Source organism: Diadema antillarum, unplaced genomic scaffold (genome assembly GCF_040938485.1).
Source record: "Diadema antillarum isolate AM-2024a unplaced genomic scaffold, OU_Dant_1.0 seq00001041_RagTag, whole genome shotgun sequence".
Taxonomy (NCBI): Eukaryota; Metazoa; Echinodermata; class Echinoidea; order Diadematoida; family Diadematidae; genus Diadema; species Diadema antillarum.
The window spans coordinates 886089-904894 of NW_027271872.1; the positions used below are offsets into that span (position 1 = coordinate 886089).

At 36.4% G+C, this 18806-nt stretch overlaps 2 protein-coding genes across 2 annotated transcripts; one reads left to right on the plus strand and one right to left on the minus strand.

The window, feature by feature from the left end:
• The first annotated feature begins 53 nt into the window (after nt 1-53).
• On the plus strand, nt 54-3424 carry LOC139743003 (tigger transposable element-derived protein 4-like). The gene has a single exon (XM_071653510.1). It carries the CDS (start codon nt 393-395, stop codon nt 1929-1931), a length of 1539 nt encoding a protein of 512 aa, XP_071509611.1. The 5' UTR covers nt 54-392; the 3' UTR covers nt 1932-3424.
• Nucleotides 3425-10715: 7291 nt separating this feature from the next.
• On the minus strand, nt 10716-18803 carry LOC139743004 (transmembrane protein 256 homolog). Its single transcript, XM_071653511.1, has 4 exons — nt 18652-18803; nt 14887-14918; nt 13772-13852; nt 10716-10967 (listed from the first exon to the last, which is right to left on the minus strand). The coding sequence occupies exons 1-4, from the start codon at nt 18743-18745 to the stop codon at nt 10824-10826; spliced, it is 351 nt and encodes a 116-aa protein (XP_071509612.1). The 5' UTR covers nt 18746-18803; the 3' UTR covers nt 10716-10823.
• Between the last annotated feature and the right edge of the window lie 3 nt (nt 18804-18806).

An 18806-nucleotide genomic window follows, 5' to 3' on the forward strand; every position in this document is an offset into this window, starting at 1 on the left:
ATCTGGGTGTCTATTCGAGTTTGATTTGTTTTGCTCTGAAGCAGGATCTGGTCCCAAAGAGTGCAAGAGATGTGCAAAAGTTCTGTAATATTCTTTCTGTACTGATGTTTGAGACATTGTGATAGTTTAGAGCTTCATTGTTCTAAAGGCTAAATAAAAGACTCTGAAATCAACCGTGAGTCATAAGAGTACAAAATCAGGCCCAAGGCAAGGACATAAGGGGCCCCATAGTCAGTGGACTCTAGGAGATATCCCTCCCCCTTTGGGAATAGACATTTTGCAAATTACTAACATAGGTGTGGTTTAGTGATAATACACAGAATTGACAAGAAAATCTGTTTCTTCAGCCATACTGAATTTTACTTCCAAAGTATTAAACAGTGAGAGCCGAGATGGCTACCAGACGGATCACGTCAAGGTCTTATAAGGAGAAATATGACATCATAAAATTCATGGAGGCAAACCCCAATGCAAAGAGGAAGGATGTTGCAGCCAAATTTGATCTGAAACAAAGTTCCCTGGCAGATATTATCAAGAAGAGGGACAAAATAATCAAGACCTTTGAAAATACTGATGAGGCATGGAAAGGGACCCGAAAGAGGGTGAAAAGTGGGGTGTATGATGACGTAGCTGAAGTCCTTATAATGTGGGTCCGCCAGCAGGAGTTGTTCACAGGTGCGTCCCCACAAGGCGAAGCACTGCTGGCCCAGGCCAAGGTCTTCGCACAGGAGTTTGGACACAAGACTTGGCCTAGCCCAGCGTGGGTTAAACGCTTTATGAAAAGATATGATATCTCAACCCCAAGCAGTGCAAGCACAGAAGACGAAAGCAAGGACGATGATGTCATTGCTTGGAATGAAGAAGTCCTCAAGGACTTATTCAAACGTTACAAACCACCTGATATCTACTGTTGCGAGGAGACTTGTCTCTATTGGAAACTGCTACCAGGGAAGTACTGTAATCGCAAGAGGAGTCCCGATGGCAACAGGAAAGACAGAAAGCACATCACTATTCTAATGTGTGCAAACATGGCTGGCACTGACAAGGTGCCACTGTATGTCATCGGGCAAACGCTTAGCCCCTCTTCATTCAGGAATGTACAATCTCTTCCCGTAGATTACAAGGCATACCAGAGAGGTGTCATGACTAAGACCTTCTTCCGAGAGTGGCTGTACAAAATAGACAGTGCTATGGGTATCCAGGACCGCAAAATTGCCATGGTGTTGGCCTCTTGTCCAGTGCATATGGAAGAAGAACTCCAGAACATTGAATTGGTCCTACTGCCAGACTGCCTGACGGCTGATTTTCTGCCAATGAACAAGGGAATAATTCACTTGCTGAAGCTGAATTACAGGCTCATTCTTTCTTCCAGACTCCTTGTGGCTGCAGAGAGCAAGACACATTTCCATTGGGACCTCCTTGATGCAGTCCTTGCCCTTAGGTCTTCTTGGGCCAAAATCAGCACCCAGGCAATCATTGAGGCCTTCGGAAATGCCGGATTTGCAGCCACAGCCCCTGCTGCACGAGATGCAGAAGCTCCCCCTGTGGACCCCAAATTTGATAAGAAGGAAGCACAGTTCAGGGACTTCAGAATTTTGTGGGACAAGTTGTCCAACTTGCATCCCTGTCTTCCACCCTTGGAGGAGTACGTCGTAGTGGACAATGATGGTGAGTGTCGCCAAAGGCAGAGCCACTGGGGCACTCAGCCCTCTGTGAATGGAGATTCAGATGATGGCGAGTTTGAATGGAACACGACTCAGGATTCTCCAACCATTGAAGAAGCCTTCAGGGCGGTCAACGTCATTCGTCTCTTCAACACTAAAACTCGCGGCCAGCCTCCAGACCTGCGCAAAGAGCTCGACAGCTACGAATCCTTTCTGGTGGGTGAGCTTGCAAAACGTTACCATCAACCGTTGCAAACAGACACCTGAGCAACCATACTTGTGAGAACAGTACCGTGTTTTCTGAGAGAAGATTTTAGGCTGTTGTGTGGCAATACTGTAGTCACTTGAAGAGAGATACATCAGGCTTCACAGTTGCTTTAGATTTTTTTCTCCGGTTATTTACGATTCAAGCCCAAGTGTTCTTCCAGCTAAGTACAGTAAAACCGCAATTTTTTTTTTTTTTTTAATGCATGAAAGTATTGCAAATTTTGCACGGAGCCCAGATTCGCAGAGGTTAAATGCACATAAAAGGATTTTTCTACACAATGCATTGAGTGCTATCAAGGAGGTTTTATACATGGAGTTCCAACTCGCTGTAATTATTCAAACAGTTGTCAAATTTCTATTGATGTACAAAAGAATTCCACAGGTGCACTTGTGCCTTTGATGATCGATGTTCCAAGCCGCCGTCTTGCTGAGCAATCTGACGATTCATTTTGAACGTTATCATAATGTTGGCCATATTTTGCTTATTCATTTATTAAATGAAATGAAATTTCACTCAATAATAAAGCATGTAAAACAAAAGTCAATTCCGTTCAGAAATTTGTGCAAAAGTGTAAATCAGAGCTGTATTATGTGAAAATGTTTAAAACTGTACCATCCTGGAAAGCTGGTTTTATCACTTTTCGACTTAATTTCCCCAAATGAAACTAACATGCAATAATCTTCAAGTATAATTCTTTATTGATAGATATATCAGATTAGTGCCCGCGTATGCCCAGTCGAGTAATTTTCATCTTCATTTCAGCATTTTTTCCTCAATTTCTGTTCGCGCATCCTCGTGTCTGTACCACCTAGCTTTCATAAGAAGGGATAGCGAAAAGTAATTACCATCACAAAGACATATCTTCCTTTGAAAGTGGCTGGTGATTATGCAATGAGACACGAGTCAATTGTCTTCATATCGGCGCGGCAGATCCTCTTTGGCACATGCTTCAAATATTTTTGAGCGGCGGCTTCGAACATAGATCAAAGGGAATAACTCTGTTGTTACTCCATCTCTTCAACCTCCTTGGTGCTATTGACAACTCATGAAAATTTTGTGCTGGGGATGAGGCCATAAGCTCTGATTCATGTAAGTTTCATGTCACAAATGGTTCTGGTTTTACAGTAAGTTCGTACTGCTTCACAAACTGGACTTGCTTGTTTTGACGCGCAGAATTGCTATTGTTACAACACTGTAGTCAAGACCTTGTTTTCTTGTGGTGTTGAATTTGATATTTTTCCATGCCACAGGGGGAAAGAACTGTACACCTAAATCAAACATTACCTGTGATAAAAACTAGTTTGAAAGGAAAATCAAAATGCCTTTTTTTTTTTTTTCATATTCATTATGGGGTATCGTAGAATATCATCTTGCAATGATCAGAGTTTAGTCCCACCTATGCTGTACTGTGAGTCCTTTCTCTATCTGCTTCAATCATAGTTGTAATGGAAATTGTGAACGTTAATGAGGAAAAGATATAGATTCTTCACATTTTGAGAGGAAAAGATTATGTATGCCCTTCTGTAATGCTTACCAAGGGCACTCATTCATTCACCCATGATAAATCACTGGCACATATTATACATGTACCAAAGTTTGGTAATTTTGTACATGTATTACAAATCTGAATTCCCAGTTGACTTGAAATTCCCTCAGTGGTAAAGAGTCATATTTCCTCTATCAGATGATACCGTCTTTGATGGGAAAAAAGACTCATTAATTGCAAATTCAAAAGCAATTTAAAATTTGCAACTCATTTTTTATTTCCTGCAATTGATTTAGAATAAATGGCAACCTTTGACATATTTGCAATCATTTGACTCAATGATAATATCAATTGCAATTAATTTTTGCTTTAAAGTCAGGATTGAAATCAGTCGCAGAGTTGCTATTGTTTTGGAGAGTTATGATTGATAACAATGCTTTGTAATACATGGCCCAGAAAGTTGGTGTTTGGTGACTTTAAAAGGCTTGTGTAGTTACAGGTAACATGTACTGTAAAAGTGGATATTTTTCACGCAAGTAGTTTTTCGCACTCTGCCGAGTAAGATCTATTTTGCATGTTTTTATTTCAGCAGAATTGAGACATTACATAGTGGCAAATACAACAAGCGAAAATATTGGCATGCTTTTATTTTTGCGCTCGTTATCTGGTCATGCGAAATGCGCTCAAATTTCCACACCACAAAAATTTCCACTTTTACAGTAAAATGTTCTGGCAGTTTCGTGCAGCCTGTGTGTTAAGTCCTTAATCCACTGCATGAAATTGAAGCACCCATCTCTTGTGAATGTAAAGATGTGTACATCTCTGATTGTCAGCAATGTTATCTGAAAGCTATTTAAACATTCCAAAGTAAATATCAGCTTCTTGAAATGAAGAATTTGATTGCAAAATGGGTTATAACACCGTTTAAAAAATTTTAAAGTACATTGTAATTTCATCGTCAGATCAAGCAAAATAAAACCTTGTTACGCAAACAAGGATCATTTTTGAAGGTATGATTAAGAATATCCGATACAATTTTTCTTTCTTTGTTTTTAGCAATTTTAATAGCAAATATCTCAAATTAACAAGAATGGAGTTATTTCATTTTTGCAGTCAAACTCTTCAAATTGCCAACTTTATATTTTTGGTTCACATCAGAGAGCCAGGTAACTTCATCATTATTAATGAATATGTACATGGAAGAAGGCGCTTAAATATGACTTAAGTCAGTTTCGGACAGTAGGCATACTATTATCCTATGTGATCATACAATTTACAATATACAATGTAATGCACAATAAATTGTCAGTTTTATGAACGTTTTTTGTTTTGTTAAACCTACTTGGACACATGCTGTAAGATATCTTCTTATGGCTGTAAAGAAAAAAAAAGAGAAGTCATGAAAAGAAACTTGAATTACAATCAGCCTTGCTTAAGTCGACCTCGCAAAAGTCGAATAATCGCTCAAGTCGAATGTCTTTTTAAGTCATCTATTTATATTCTGTTGATTTTAATCCCTCATTTAAGTCGAATTTTCTCTAAGTCGAAGCTATTTCTTCAGTCCAAATAGATTAGCTCAGGCATGGAGGCAAGGTTGACTGAACAAAGTCATTATGGTTTTTACATATTGATTTTAACATTATTAAGTTGTTAAAGATGGATTGGACAATAGAGAATGAGGGAGAAGCAAGAAGGATGATCAATGTGTTTCTGTTTTTTGATTTGTATGTCTCTTTAATAGAATTTGCAATGTGCACATGTCTTTACATTGTGACTGCACAATGCCAAACAAATCAAGTGTTTTTGTTGAATACATTGTTCATGTTTATGTGTTCACAATAATAAAAGTGGGACTTCTACATTTTAAGATACAGCATGTTATACTAATAGGGTGTTTAATCAATGATGGTATAACCTCTTAGTCTGTGTTTCTCGAAAATGAACAAGGTGATTTCACAGAATACAGAGAAAACAATATTCAAGACTTGCCTCAATGACATAACAATATTTTGATTGAAATATACAATGTATAAGATTTTAAAAAATCATTCAATGTGAATAAAATCCGACAAGTACTCAGTACATTTGTACCAAAGTTGTGAAAGACATAAGATGATACAGTGCACACCCATTACAGTATACTGTACACGCCATATATTTCGCGAGTCTAAATTTTCGCGAATCGGGACTTCCCGACAATTTCAGGAGTGGTTAGATTCGCGATCATGGAGTCCTGTACTGAATGGAGAAATGTATACGCATGCCATACGTCACATTCATGTTGGCATTAGAGTCAATATTTTCGCATGTCTTTAATTTCGCAAATAGCAGCTGACTCACGAGATTCGCGAAAATAAAAACCTCGTGAAATATTCGGCATATACAGTAACAATATCCTCAGGGCTGGCAGTTTCCATTATGTAGGTACACTATGCAGTATCAAAATTTCATTACAACCGAACAGTAAAGTACATGTACATTAAGATACACATATGATAGATGATAACTTTGAGACCTGAATTTTTACTTCATTGTAATGAGTTTTGTTTTTTGGTGGTTTTTTTTGGTTTTTTTTTAACCATGTTTGTTATAATGGAAATACACTAGCTGTAATACATTTGTATTTACAGTTTAGATGCCTTCAAAGGGGTCGTATAGATTTGGTTGAGAACCAACTTCAGGTTTCTAACATTTTTTGGTGAGAATTCTGATTTACAAAAAACCTTCATGAAACATAAAAGAGCACGTACATTTTAATTCCAAGAGGGATTCAACATTTATGTGATGAAAATTGATTTTGAAATGGCTGAGATATCCAAAACAGAGCAATCCTCAATAGAAAGATGGGACCCACCTTTTATAAGGATCTCTTTGTTACCTCCGCCAAGGGAGGAGGTTATGTTTTCATTACCGTTGGTTTGTTCGTTCGTTCGTTTGTTCGTTCGTTCGTTTGTCTGTGCGCAAAATAACTCAAAAAGTATTGAATGGATTGGGATAAAACTTGCAGGAAAGGTTGAGAATGACACAAGTACCAAACGATTAACTTTTGGTAATGATCCAAGAATTTTTAGGGAATTTATGAAGGATTTTTGATATTTTGGCAGGTAGAGTCAATAAACTTGGGAGTTCAGGCTGGGCGTATTTGAGGTTTGCATGCGCGTAGCATACTAAAGTGTGTGCCCTAGTTTCTGCTAGGGTGAGGCACGCCGCGCATCTGAGGGTTTATGACGTAACAAAGGCTTCTATATTGGGGATCTCGGGCAATTTTTCAGTGGGTGGAAATCACTGATCTCCATATGGAAGAGCAAGATCATCGATGGAAAGTAACTGCTTGGCGGAGGTCTGCGCTCTCGGAGTGCTTTTCTAGTTTTACTTTGTTTTTGGATGTCTCAGCCATTCCAAAACCGATTTTCATCATATAAACTTGAATTCCTCTTATTGCTATGCTCTGTATTACTAAGTGGTTTCTTGATCATCTCACAGAAAGTTAAAAACCAATACATGTACTATACCATCCCTTTAACAGTACAGGTACAATACAGTAGTGTGGTGAGAGAAGGTTTACTTAATTGAATCGATGTGTGTGTGTGTGTGTGTGTGTGTGTGTGTGTGTGTGTGTGATAAATTGATTCAGATGTGTGAATGTAAAACTACATACAGTGGACACTCGTTTATAATGAGGTCTTTATTGGGACCATAAAATTTTGTTTGTTGTACAGTATCAGATATTTTGTTTTATCAGTTGACAATAAACAATACAAAATACAGTGCACTACCGTTATAACGAACACATTATTATACAAATAGTGAATGGTCACGAGTGTAATGGTACAAGATTTCGCACGAGGTGAAAGATAGAGGCGCTCTATTCAACGAGGCGAAGCCGAGTTGAATGGTGCGCCTCATCTTTCACCGAGTGCGAAATCTCGTTCCATTGCATGAGTAAAGACCATACACTATTTGTTTTATACAACACCTCGAACGTCAACAGATTTGGTACTCACAGATTCTTGAATTTAGCACAGAAATGGCAACCATTTTCCGTGAAAGACGAATGAGTAGCCTCACAGTCGCAGTCACTGTATATATGTGTACGTACGTACATGCGCTATGCGAAACAAAGTTGTTTACAAAAATGAGTGACAAAAGTATGCGCTTGTAAGCGCGCTTGTAATTGTTGAGTGCGCGCGGCACATGTTTGTTTATTGTGACATCAGAGCGCGTGCAATAGAACATTTTGGTCAAACTAAAATTGCACAGCAGAGACGTAGACAGCCAGAGCGTGCAATAGAACGTTTCCCTAAATGTCATGTGATGGGCAATCGACCAATCGGATAGTTACATTCTAAATAGGTGTTGTATAAAACAAAATAAAAATCCAGGTCGTAAAAATTATTGGCTCAATGTTTTTGTATTGTTTGTTTGTTCGGTAATAATGAAATTTCGACGTAACAAAAGAAATTTAACGGGAGTCCACTGTAAAGCAACATTTTTCTTGGGGACTACATGTACAGAAGCTAGTTTGTTATACAGTACAGTATCAGGTGCTATGTTGTATCAGATCTCTTTCTATCAAGTTTTCACTGTGTGTACAGTACATACTGTATGAGCCTGTGTGTTTATCTTGTAACTTTACCTTTTCCCCCCAGTACTGTAACTTGTACATAAAGTGTACACTGTACAGTGTAGTATTTTCTTTCAAGTGAATGCTAGAGCATAAAACAAACAAACGAACAAACAAACAAGCACGCAAACAAAAGAAAACAAGACAATGAAAAATTCAACATTTGATAAAACATTTTATTAGGAATAAATTGCAACGTCATTACAAAACACATAATACTGTTCTTAACATGGTACACTAGTAAACATGGTACAATATTGGAAGTAAATCATAAAATTATACTTTTCCTACCAAGTGGCCAAGTGCCTAACATGACAAGTACTACATATAGTAAACAGTCAGTTTAATTGCCATACAATCAGTATGAGGAATTTGGGCCAGATGTTGCGGCATTCAAGTTGTGCAAGACGATCACTGAAGATAGCTATGACCAAAATTACAACAGGAGGGCGAGCTTAAATCCACCCAATCCAAACAGAACTTGCTTACAATTGATTAGAATACTTGGAAAAACCAAAAGTGGGTTTGTTTTTTCAAAAAACATCCTTGACTCCTTTAGAAGCCTGTAAATACTTGTATAAGGAAATTAGCTTCATGGAGAAAAGGACGTACAATTTTAGCTACTCCGGATCATAGGGTAACTCGTCACTACAGCTTCACATTGGTATTATGTGTTATCTTACAGCTTATAGACATGTAGTTATGAGAAACGATCAGGTGAAAAAAAAATGATTGTTGCTCTCCTAAGAACAAAACAAAACTAAAAATTAAATGCAGTATAGATTACACAGCTTTCATATAGAAACATTTGACAGTTGTATTGCTAACACATATTGAGCTCTTCATTATAAAGAATAACAAATCTTATGCAACATTTACTTGTTTCAACAAAAGCAATCTGTCATATGAGTTTTCACCATCAAGATCTTTGGCAAGTCTTTGTGATGTGTGTGAGTCTGCAAAATGAACACATTTAAAAAAGTCTTAAAGGGACTGTACAGTACTGGTTGAGGTGGGGATTCATGTTTTGAACATTCCTAAGTGAGATAATGAGAAACCTTTTATGAAATATGAAAGAGCATGTAATTTTAAGAAGGATTCAACGTTTATTTGATGAAAATTGGTTTTCAAATGGCTGAGATATCCAAAAAGTGATAATAATAAAAGGCGACAGGCCATGCCTTTTATTAGGACATCTTTATTTCACCTTGTTTTGGGATATCTCAGCCATTTCAAAACCGATTTTCATCAAATAAACTGTTGATACCCCATAGAATTGCATGCTCTTTGACATCTCATAGAGTGGTTTCTGAATATCTTGCAAAACGTTAAAAACTAAATCCTCACCTCGACCAGAACTGTACACACCCTTTAAACAATTTCTTGCGAAAGGAAAAAAAAATATTGTCACCACAGCTGTAACTAGACTAAAAGGGGATATCATCTGAATCAATTCAAAATAATTGGTTTTCCATTGTTGTAAATGGTGTAACATGATATATCTGTTAAACACTTCATGCTATCCAAAAAGTAATCTGACTTTGTAACAAAATGCAGTCGGCCATTTATCTTCAACATCAGCAGACATTGGCTCACAACAGATTTGATTTTCTTTTCTTTTCTTTAAAACAACAGCAACAACAAAAATGCTGCAGAGTTGCTTACAAACATACAGTACATGTATTTTGCAATTATCTTTGTAAAACATTCACACAGCACAAATATTGATTTTCTTAGATGGATGTCTTTTACATAAAAACTTTTTTTTCTTCAATGGATGTATTCTACAATACAAGTAGCATATTTTCAATCATCAACTCCCCTACCCCTTCTCACTAAGCAGATACAAGTATTTAACATGTCAGTTCTGTGTAAAGAAAACATCCAAAGGACACAGGGACATTTCTGCTTGAGTTGACAACTTGTTTCACACACAAAGTCTTGGAACTCGACCCATACCAAAGTGTTTTTATTTCAAAAGTCTTTGTGTACAACTTGTACATCTACATTTCAGGTCAACGAGAACACACTGATGATCAAATCTAAAACACCTCAAGAGCTTGCTTTGAGCAGGCTGATGGTGTTCTACATAACAATGGTTTATGCACTCATCAAAGGTTACATATTCGTGAAGATGATCTAACAAATGCATGGATTTAAACTTTCCATCACACTTGTTTTGAAAGGAGAATGACACCATTGCAGTTCATCTAAAATACAAGTATGGGTTCAGCAGAAAATGCTTACTGAGTATAATAATACATGTACATGTACATGTACTTCAATTGATCACATGCCACCCACAGTGTACTTATGAACACTTGCTAGTGTAAGAGTGCTGCTGTGCAACAGGCCTGGGCCACTGAATTCCTACAGTGACATTTACGTTGCATTACTTGCAATACTTGATTCAAATACCATTGAACCTCATAAAGTGGCAATAGATACACTGTACTGAATGAGACAAAGCAAAATCTCCTGGTATGTTAAGGTTTTGTTTTGTTTTGTTTTTTCATTTTCCTAACTTTTGCACAGAATTGGTTGGTAAATTAGTTTGGAAATAAAGTGCATAAAATCTGCTCAAACACACAAATGGTTCTGAGTGACTGAACACACTGCTCCATGACTTACTTCAAAGATACAACACCACCGCCCCTGAAACAGATCTGAAATTCACGGACTAGGATGGTGCATCTCCCCAGTGGCGATTAAAAGTGCAGTGATTTTCTGGCTTGAATGACCTTAAAAATGGAAATAAAATGGTCAACTTTGGTGGAGCATTCAGAGAGCCATGGAAGCCCACCCTGCAATCAGAGTTAGACCACCGATGGGAGCTAGTCTGTTCAGGGCTGTGCTTCCTGTCAACGCTGAAAAGTAGCAGGTACCGGAGAAGAGGAGCATTCCTACTGAGATGAGACTTCCAGTCTGATGCATTGGGAGGAAAGAATAAAAGAAGGAAATAGCAATGCTCAACAGTCCACTCTCATTATGGTACATTGCAAAAGAAAAATGATATGAGAATTACAGTGCACTGCCGTTATAACAAACACGGTTATAACGGAATTCCGCTTGCAGGGCAAGTCCAAGATAACACGCGCGTTACGTATGGGACATTCAGAGACTTTTATGACCTGAAAAATAGTGTTAATGGCTTTTGATCATATTAAACTTTATCATGGTGATTGATATCTAGGAGAAGTATAATCATGCAAAAAATGGAGAAAAATGACCTTCACAATTATATTCTAGAAGAGAAAATATGTGCCGTTACGTATGGGACCAGAAAAATTTTGTTTTTTTAAACATTTTTTTCAACCTCAAAACTCTCTGAAAGTATTTCATTCTACAACTTGTAACTCACTGTGATGAAAGTCACAACACTCAAGATTATCACAGGTAAGTTTCGTGTCATCAGGTAAAAAGCTCTAATTACAGGTTCTAATTAAAGACAGACATGACGTGTTACGTATGGGACAGTTACGTATGGGACAGTTTGTCCCCCATTCATTTAGTGTGTGAGGAACCATGTTTATGGGTATTTTGCATAATTATTGAAGTAAAATCAGTTGAAACTACTCAAATACTGATCCAGATTGACAAGGAAACAATATTCCCCAAATATTCACCATCCTAATCATATTCAATCATATTTTTATATTTTTATGACCAACCTGAGTATGCATGCCCTTTGTCCCCCATTCGTTTAGTGTGTGGAGAGACATGTTTATGGGTATTTTGCAAAAATACCCATAAACAAATTTTTGCATAATTATTGAAATGGAATCAGTTTTAAAACTACTCAAATACTGATCCAGATAGAGACAAGGGAACAATATTCCCCAAATATTTACCATCATAATCATATTTAATCATATTCTATATTTTTATGACCAACCTGAGTATGTATGCCCTATTTTTATCAGGATAGATACGACTGAAAAATTGAATAGTTTAAAGTGTTTACTTCCATTGATGAAGGGCAGTTTGCCATTTTGTTTCAATAAAAAACAACTTGACACAAGAAATATTAATTTTTATAAATAAGCAATACCTGCTGCGTGGAACCCCAGTGATCGAGTAGATATATGATGTCTGTCTAGCAGTCAGGTCATTGATTCGAGTCACACCTCAGTATGTATACCCATGAATTTTGTCGTGGCTATTATTGAAACCTGAATAAGGACAATTTGTGTATCACTTGCAATAAAAAAAAAATCATTTTACTTCATATTTTTTGAAAATATTTATATCACCACCATTTCAAATTGGATCTCAATCACTAAACTTTGAATTCCTCTAGTCTTAGGATTGTATGCTCTTTAGTAATTCATATAGGGCCTAATTGGTTTCCAATCATCTCATTAAAAGTTGAAAACTGAATCCCCATTTCTACAAAAAACTATACCATCCCTTTAATGCTGATTTTTCATTGTGTATTTTGCCATTTTCCCCTCCCCCTTTCTGAAAATTGTTCAGTCAAGTACATGTATTGTTTAAAGTGTCTATAACTCAAAAAGCAGCTACAATGTTGGGATGCTTTCTTCAGGATGATTGACCATTTGTGTACTGAGAGACCTTCCCAGCTAGCTACATGCATTCACATGCATTATGTATGAGGATGTCCCATACGTAACGCATTTGTCCAATACGTAACATTATTTCAATGCCTAATAAAAAATATTCCTTTTACTGTTTTTTCTTTTTTCTATGGTATTTAATTTCTCTAAACAATAAATTAGAACTTTCCAAAAGGGCATTAATATAACCTTAGCAATTTCAGAATAAACCTAAAAAAATGACCTCAATTTGTTACGTATGGGACATCTCATGATAGGACACGAGCTAATTTGCATAATCATTTGCATAATCCCTAAATTTTCATACCAAGTTAAACTATTTGATGAACTTCTTATGTCCACATATTAATCAAATATCATTTGCTTTCCTTTGAATTAATATGAATTTTTATAAATGTCCCATACGTAACGGTGTGTTTCACATTTATGCAAATGAAGCCCTTGAAATTTGCATAAATTTACGTAATATAATTTTTTCGTCCATGGAAATCAAAACTTCAACTCATAAGCTTCAAAATGATACCAAACATGTCAATATTGAGCAAAGATGAAATTTTGCCTTCTGAGGGGACCTTATCTTGGACTTGCCCTGCAATGAAATAAAAATCCAGGCCGCAAAATCATCCGCTCTACGTCTTTTTATTGTTTATTTGTTCGGTCATAACAAAATTTTGATGTAACAAACGAAAACTGCCAGTCTTGAGGACTTCGTTAACCTTACAATATTTTCCGTATTTTATCCCTCTACAAACCAATATATGACAAAATCTTTATAGGACAAAGTGATGTTTTGGTGAGAGCAAAGGCAATGGGAAATGTGTTCAAATCTCCCTTTCCTTGTTTACACAGTCTGTCTCTCTCTTCCTGTTTTTAAATATCAAATCCATCCATCTACAGTTTATCTATCCATCCACCAATGTGTGGGAGTGTGTGTTTGGCTGAATATTTTCTCCGTTTCTTTCCAAACATGTTCCATTATACCAGTTCGTAAATGCCTTCTTTCCTATGCAAGTAAGACTTGGCATTAAAATAAATCATTGATGTGTACACTTGTATCTAGCTGAAGCAGTCTCACCCACAAGGTCATTTATTACAGACTTGGTATGAAATCACAACATATCAGGCTAATACAAGTACATGTATCTCACTCACAAGAGTTGGGTTCCTTGACATGGGAACGGCCAACAGTGCCAGTGTGTGCAGGAAATGGTAGCGGTTCCCCGTGTCAAAGGTCTGAGATGTCCAGAGATTAAAATGGGGAAGAGATGAAATACCAAATCAGTAAATACAGTCCAACTTCATTGAAATACAACTGTAAACATGAACTAGCAATAGGCCTACTAATCTCAAAATTGTTTCCCAGCCTTTTTGACAGTGCATCTTTTGTGTACTGGTCAGTACAAGTAGGCCTACTGTAAAACTAGAAATTTTCCTGTGCACTTTAACTTTGCAAGAGCCAAGATTCATAAAAGTTCTTGTCTTCGCTATATGCATGGAATGCCAGCAGTTGGTAATTCATGAAAAATTCATTCTGCCAAAAAGGCAGAACTTAGCCCCAGTTTGCAAAAATTTCATGCCATGAATATTTCTGATTTTACAGTATTGAATGGTATACAAACGTACCTTCTCATAGTCCATGGCAATTTTTTTTTCTATGGTCATTTGCCTACAGAGGCTATGTTTCTGTTTTTCTTGGATCGCATTCTATCCTTCGTACCTGTATTTATTCTTGATTCACTTTTGGAAAATACAGAACACTTCAATGTCGAAAAAAAAAATCATTAGGGCCTATATGGCTTAATGAAAATCAAATTAACTATTTGGATTGGTCATTTGATATATGCAATTGCAAATGAAATACTTGATTTAATTCTGAAAAAGACAGAATATGGCAATGTTTTTAACATAACAACTTCGTGGAAACTCAGTATATTAACAAGATCCTTGGGACCAACACAATTTTTTCTGTATATATTTTGTAATATCAGTAGTCAATAAACAATACAAAACAAGGAAATGAATTCATTGGGACCAGAGAAATTATATCAGATATTTTGTTATATCAGATCTCTTTATAACCAGTTTCAACTGTATTCGTAAAACACAACATATACACGACACACAGTAAGACAGGAAACATCAATAATGTACCACAAGATCAATTCAACTCCTTCATTATGGTAAGGGTATCTGAATTTCCTACTGAAAATTGTGAGAGAATAATAAATTGAAACAAAATTCCTTACAATGATGTCTCATAAACTTACATGCTTCACATCTGGAGATTGTCCTTTCATTCCTGGTGAGAAAATTAGATCAGGAAATGTATAAACTATGAATAGAGCCAAAAACACTCCCATACTAGGAGTTAAAAGTACTGATTCAAAACATGTATAGGGCAAGTCCAAGATAAGGTCCCCTCAGAAGGCAAAATTTCATCTTTGCTCAATATTGACATGTTTGGTATCATTTTGAAGCTTATGAGTTAAAGTTTTGATTTCCATGGAGGAAAAAATTATATTACGTAATTTATGCAAATTTCAAGGGCTTCATTTGCATAAATGTGAAACACAGCGTTACGTATGGGACATTTATAAAAATTCATATTAATTCAAAGGAAAGCAAATGATATTTGATCAATATGTGGACATAAGAAGTTCATCAAATAGTTTAACTTGGTATGAAAATTTAGGGATTATGCAAATGATTATGCAAATTAGCTCGTGTCCTATCATGAGATGTCCCATACGTAACAAATTGAGGTCATTTTTTTAGGTTTTTTCTGAAATTGCTAAGGTTATATTAATGCCCTTTTGGAAAGTTCTAATTTATTGTTTAGAGAAATTAAATACCACAGAAAAAAGAAAAAACAGTAAAAGGGATATTTCTTATAAGGCATTGAAATAATGTTACGTATGGGACAAATGCGTTACGTATGGGACATCCTCATACATAATGCATGTGAATGCATGTAGCTAGCTGGGAAGGTCTCTCAGTACACAAATGGTCAATCATCCTGAAGAAAGCATCCCAACATTGTCGCTACTTTTTGAGTTATAGACACTTTAAACAATACATGTACTTGACTGAACAATTTTCAGAAAGGGGGAGGGGAAAATGGCAAAATACACAATGAAAAAACAGCATTAAAGGGATGGTATAGTTTTTTGTAGAAATGGGGATTCAGTTTTCAACATTTAATGAGATGATTGGAAACCAATTATATGAATTACTAAAGAGCATACAATCCTAAGACTAGAGGAATTCAAAGTTTAGTGATGGAGATCCAATTTGAAATGGTTGTGATATAAATATTTAAAAAGAATATAAAGTAAAATGATTTTTTTTTTATTGCAAGTGATACACAAATTGTCCTTATTCAGGTTTCAATAATAGCCACGACAAAATTCATGGGTATACATACTAAGGTGTGACTCGAATCAATGACCTGACTGCTAGACAGACATCATATATCTACTCGATCACTGGGGTTCCACGCAGCAGGTATTGCTTATTTATAAAAATTAATATTTCTTGTGTCAGGTTGTTTTTTATTGAAACGAAATGGCAAACTGCCCTTCATCAATGAAAGTAAACACTTTAAACTATTCAATTTTTCAGTAGTAACTATCCTGATAAAAATAGGGCATACCCCATACTCAGGTTGGTCATGAAAATATAGAATATGATTAAATATGATTATGATGGTAAATATTTGGGGAATATTGTTCCCTTATCAATCTGGATCAGTATTTGAGTAGTTTCAACTGATTCCATTTCAATAATTATGCAAAAATTTGTTTATGGGTATTTTGCAAAATTATTTTGCAAAATACCCATAAATGTGTCTCTCCACACACTAAACGAATGGGGGACAAAGGGCATGCATACTCAGGTTGGTCATAAAAATATAAAAATATGATTGAATATGATTAGGATGGTGAATATTTGGGGAATATTGTTTCCTTAACAATCTGGATCAGTATTTGAGTAGTTTCAACTGATTTTACTTCAATAATTGTGCAAAATACCCATAAACATGGTTCTTCACACACTAAATGAATGGGGGACAAACTGTCCCATACGTAACTGTCCCATACGTAACACGTCATGTCTGTCTTTAATTAGAACCTGTAATTAGAGCTTTTTACCTAATGACACGAAACTTACCTATGATAATCTTGAGTGTTGTGACTTTCATCACAGTGAGTTACAAGTTGTAGAATGAAATATTTTCAGAGAGTTTTGAGGTTGAAAAAAATGTTCAAAAAAACAAAATTTTTCTGGTCCCATACGTAACGGCACATATTTTCTCTTCTAGAATATAATTGTGAAGGTCATTTTTCTCCATTTTTTGCATGATTATACTTCTCCTAGATATCAATCACCAGATGATAAAGTTTGATATGATCAAAAGCCATTAACACTATTTTTCAGGTCATAAAAGTCTCTGAATGTCCCATACGTAACGCGCGTGTTATCTTGGACTTGCCCTATAATTAACTTCTGCGGCAACATATGAATCTGGATTAATGGTACATGTTGTTGATAGATCACAATCAAAGTTTGGCCCTTTATTGCACAAATCACTAGCTAAAAGAGTGTCCTGTAATAATCAGCAAGAATGGAAGACAAAATTGTGAAACACTTTAGACCTCTTCATATTCATGATATGTTGCTAGCACTAAAATGCAGTATCCAAGCAAACATTTAAAGTCAAGCTGGAGCATACTGCTTCAAAACTGCACAAGCTATATTAAAACCACTCAGATCAAATCACTCAAGTAAATTTGAATACCAAATCACCGAGTGTCGATTCTGGTTTGAACATTTTGAGCCAAAGTGCAATAAGTGCCGAACCTTGCTGTGACATATTAAAAAGTGGGTAGACTCTACTATGACAAATTCTCTTTCAACCCACATGTGCATGCTGTTACCTGTTCGTGTTATCATTACCACAGATCCACAATGTATACTTTACATAATTACAGTATAAACAGCAATGTTGGATTGTTGTCACATCAGTTCATTGAGTTGACCGACATGTCTAATTCTGCGAAAAACTTCTCATTTATAGTAATGACATTTGCTGGGTCAGTTTTTTGAAGCGAAAAACTGACCCAGCAAATGTCATTACTATAAATGAGAACTTTTTCGCGGAATTACACATAAAATTTGACCAGAGGCCACCACATCCAACTCCGGCAACATCACTGCAGAATCCTCTCTTATCAACACAGTTTCTTCCCAAGCGTTGTTTGCATCTGGAACGGCCTTCCCACAGCTGTGGTTTCAGCTCCGTCTCTCGAGACCTTTCGGAGCAGTTTGAAACCACTTACACTCCGATAACCCTCATACTAAGGAGTTTTTTTACTTGCACCATAAGTTTATCTTCTTGCACCAAATGTGATGTTTGTTGCTGTAGTGACACCTATAGCACCCAGTACGACAATACTCTTTGAGAGTGATGTACTTATCGGAAGAAGAAGAATTTACTTGTCGGTCAATTCTAGGTGCTGTAGTGTCCTGTGGCTTTACATTTACCATCTCATGTTATCTTTAACATAGAATAAATAGTCTTAGAACTTTAAAATATCTGTCATATTAATCTCCAATCCTAACATCAAAGGGTGTGCATCTACTACTAGTACTACCATGGCAGTACCATTCAATATTGTTGACATTATTTTAATCAGTCCATCTCGCTCACGTTCATTCATTAGTTTGCATAAGTTTTTATTGTCATCAGGCCATTCTTAAAACTTTAATATGTTGCTTGGTCTGGACTGGAGCACAAAAGGAAAGAGTAACACCTGTTAGACTTCCTTATACTGTACCCTCCCCCAATTTCGCCATACCACTCACTCTACCCTGCGCCTGTTACCGTTAATTAGCTTAGTTAGTAGGGATTTCTACGGATGCACACGCGCACACAATACATGTGAGAACAACCGTAATTGACATTACACAAAGAGCAAGGTGTGGGACCGAAGAAAGGAGGATTCGCAAATCGCACACCGTAGACTACTTACCATGGGCTCCATATGCTCCAAGAGCAACAGCTAGAGCTCCTGATATTCCAGCAACCCTCAGGAAAACACCACCTGTTTGGACAAGAGCTGGCATGTCGAAATTTCGTTTTCTCAATTTTTATAAAATTGATTTTTCCTATTTCGTTGTTACGTAT

Coding starts and splice junctions, on each gene's coding strand:
- LOC139743004 (XM_071653511.1), bottom strand. CDS start 18,745: ATGCCAGCTCTTGTCCAAACAGGTGGTGTTTTCCTGAGGGTTGCTGGA. Junction 14,919..18,651: donor TGGAGCATATGGAGCCCATG/GTAAGTAGTCTA, acceptor TTTTCTCACCAG/GAATGAAAGGACAATCTCCA. Junction 10,968..13,771: donor TGTCAAGGAACCCAACTCTT/GTGAGTGAGATA, acceptor CCAATGCATCAG/ACTGGAAGTCTCATCTCAGT.
- LOC139743003 (XM_071653510.1), top strand. CDS start 393: ATGGCTACCAGACGGATCACGTCAAGGTCTTATAAGGAGAAATATGAC.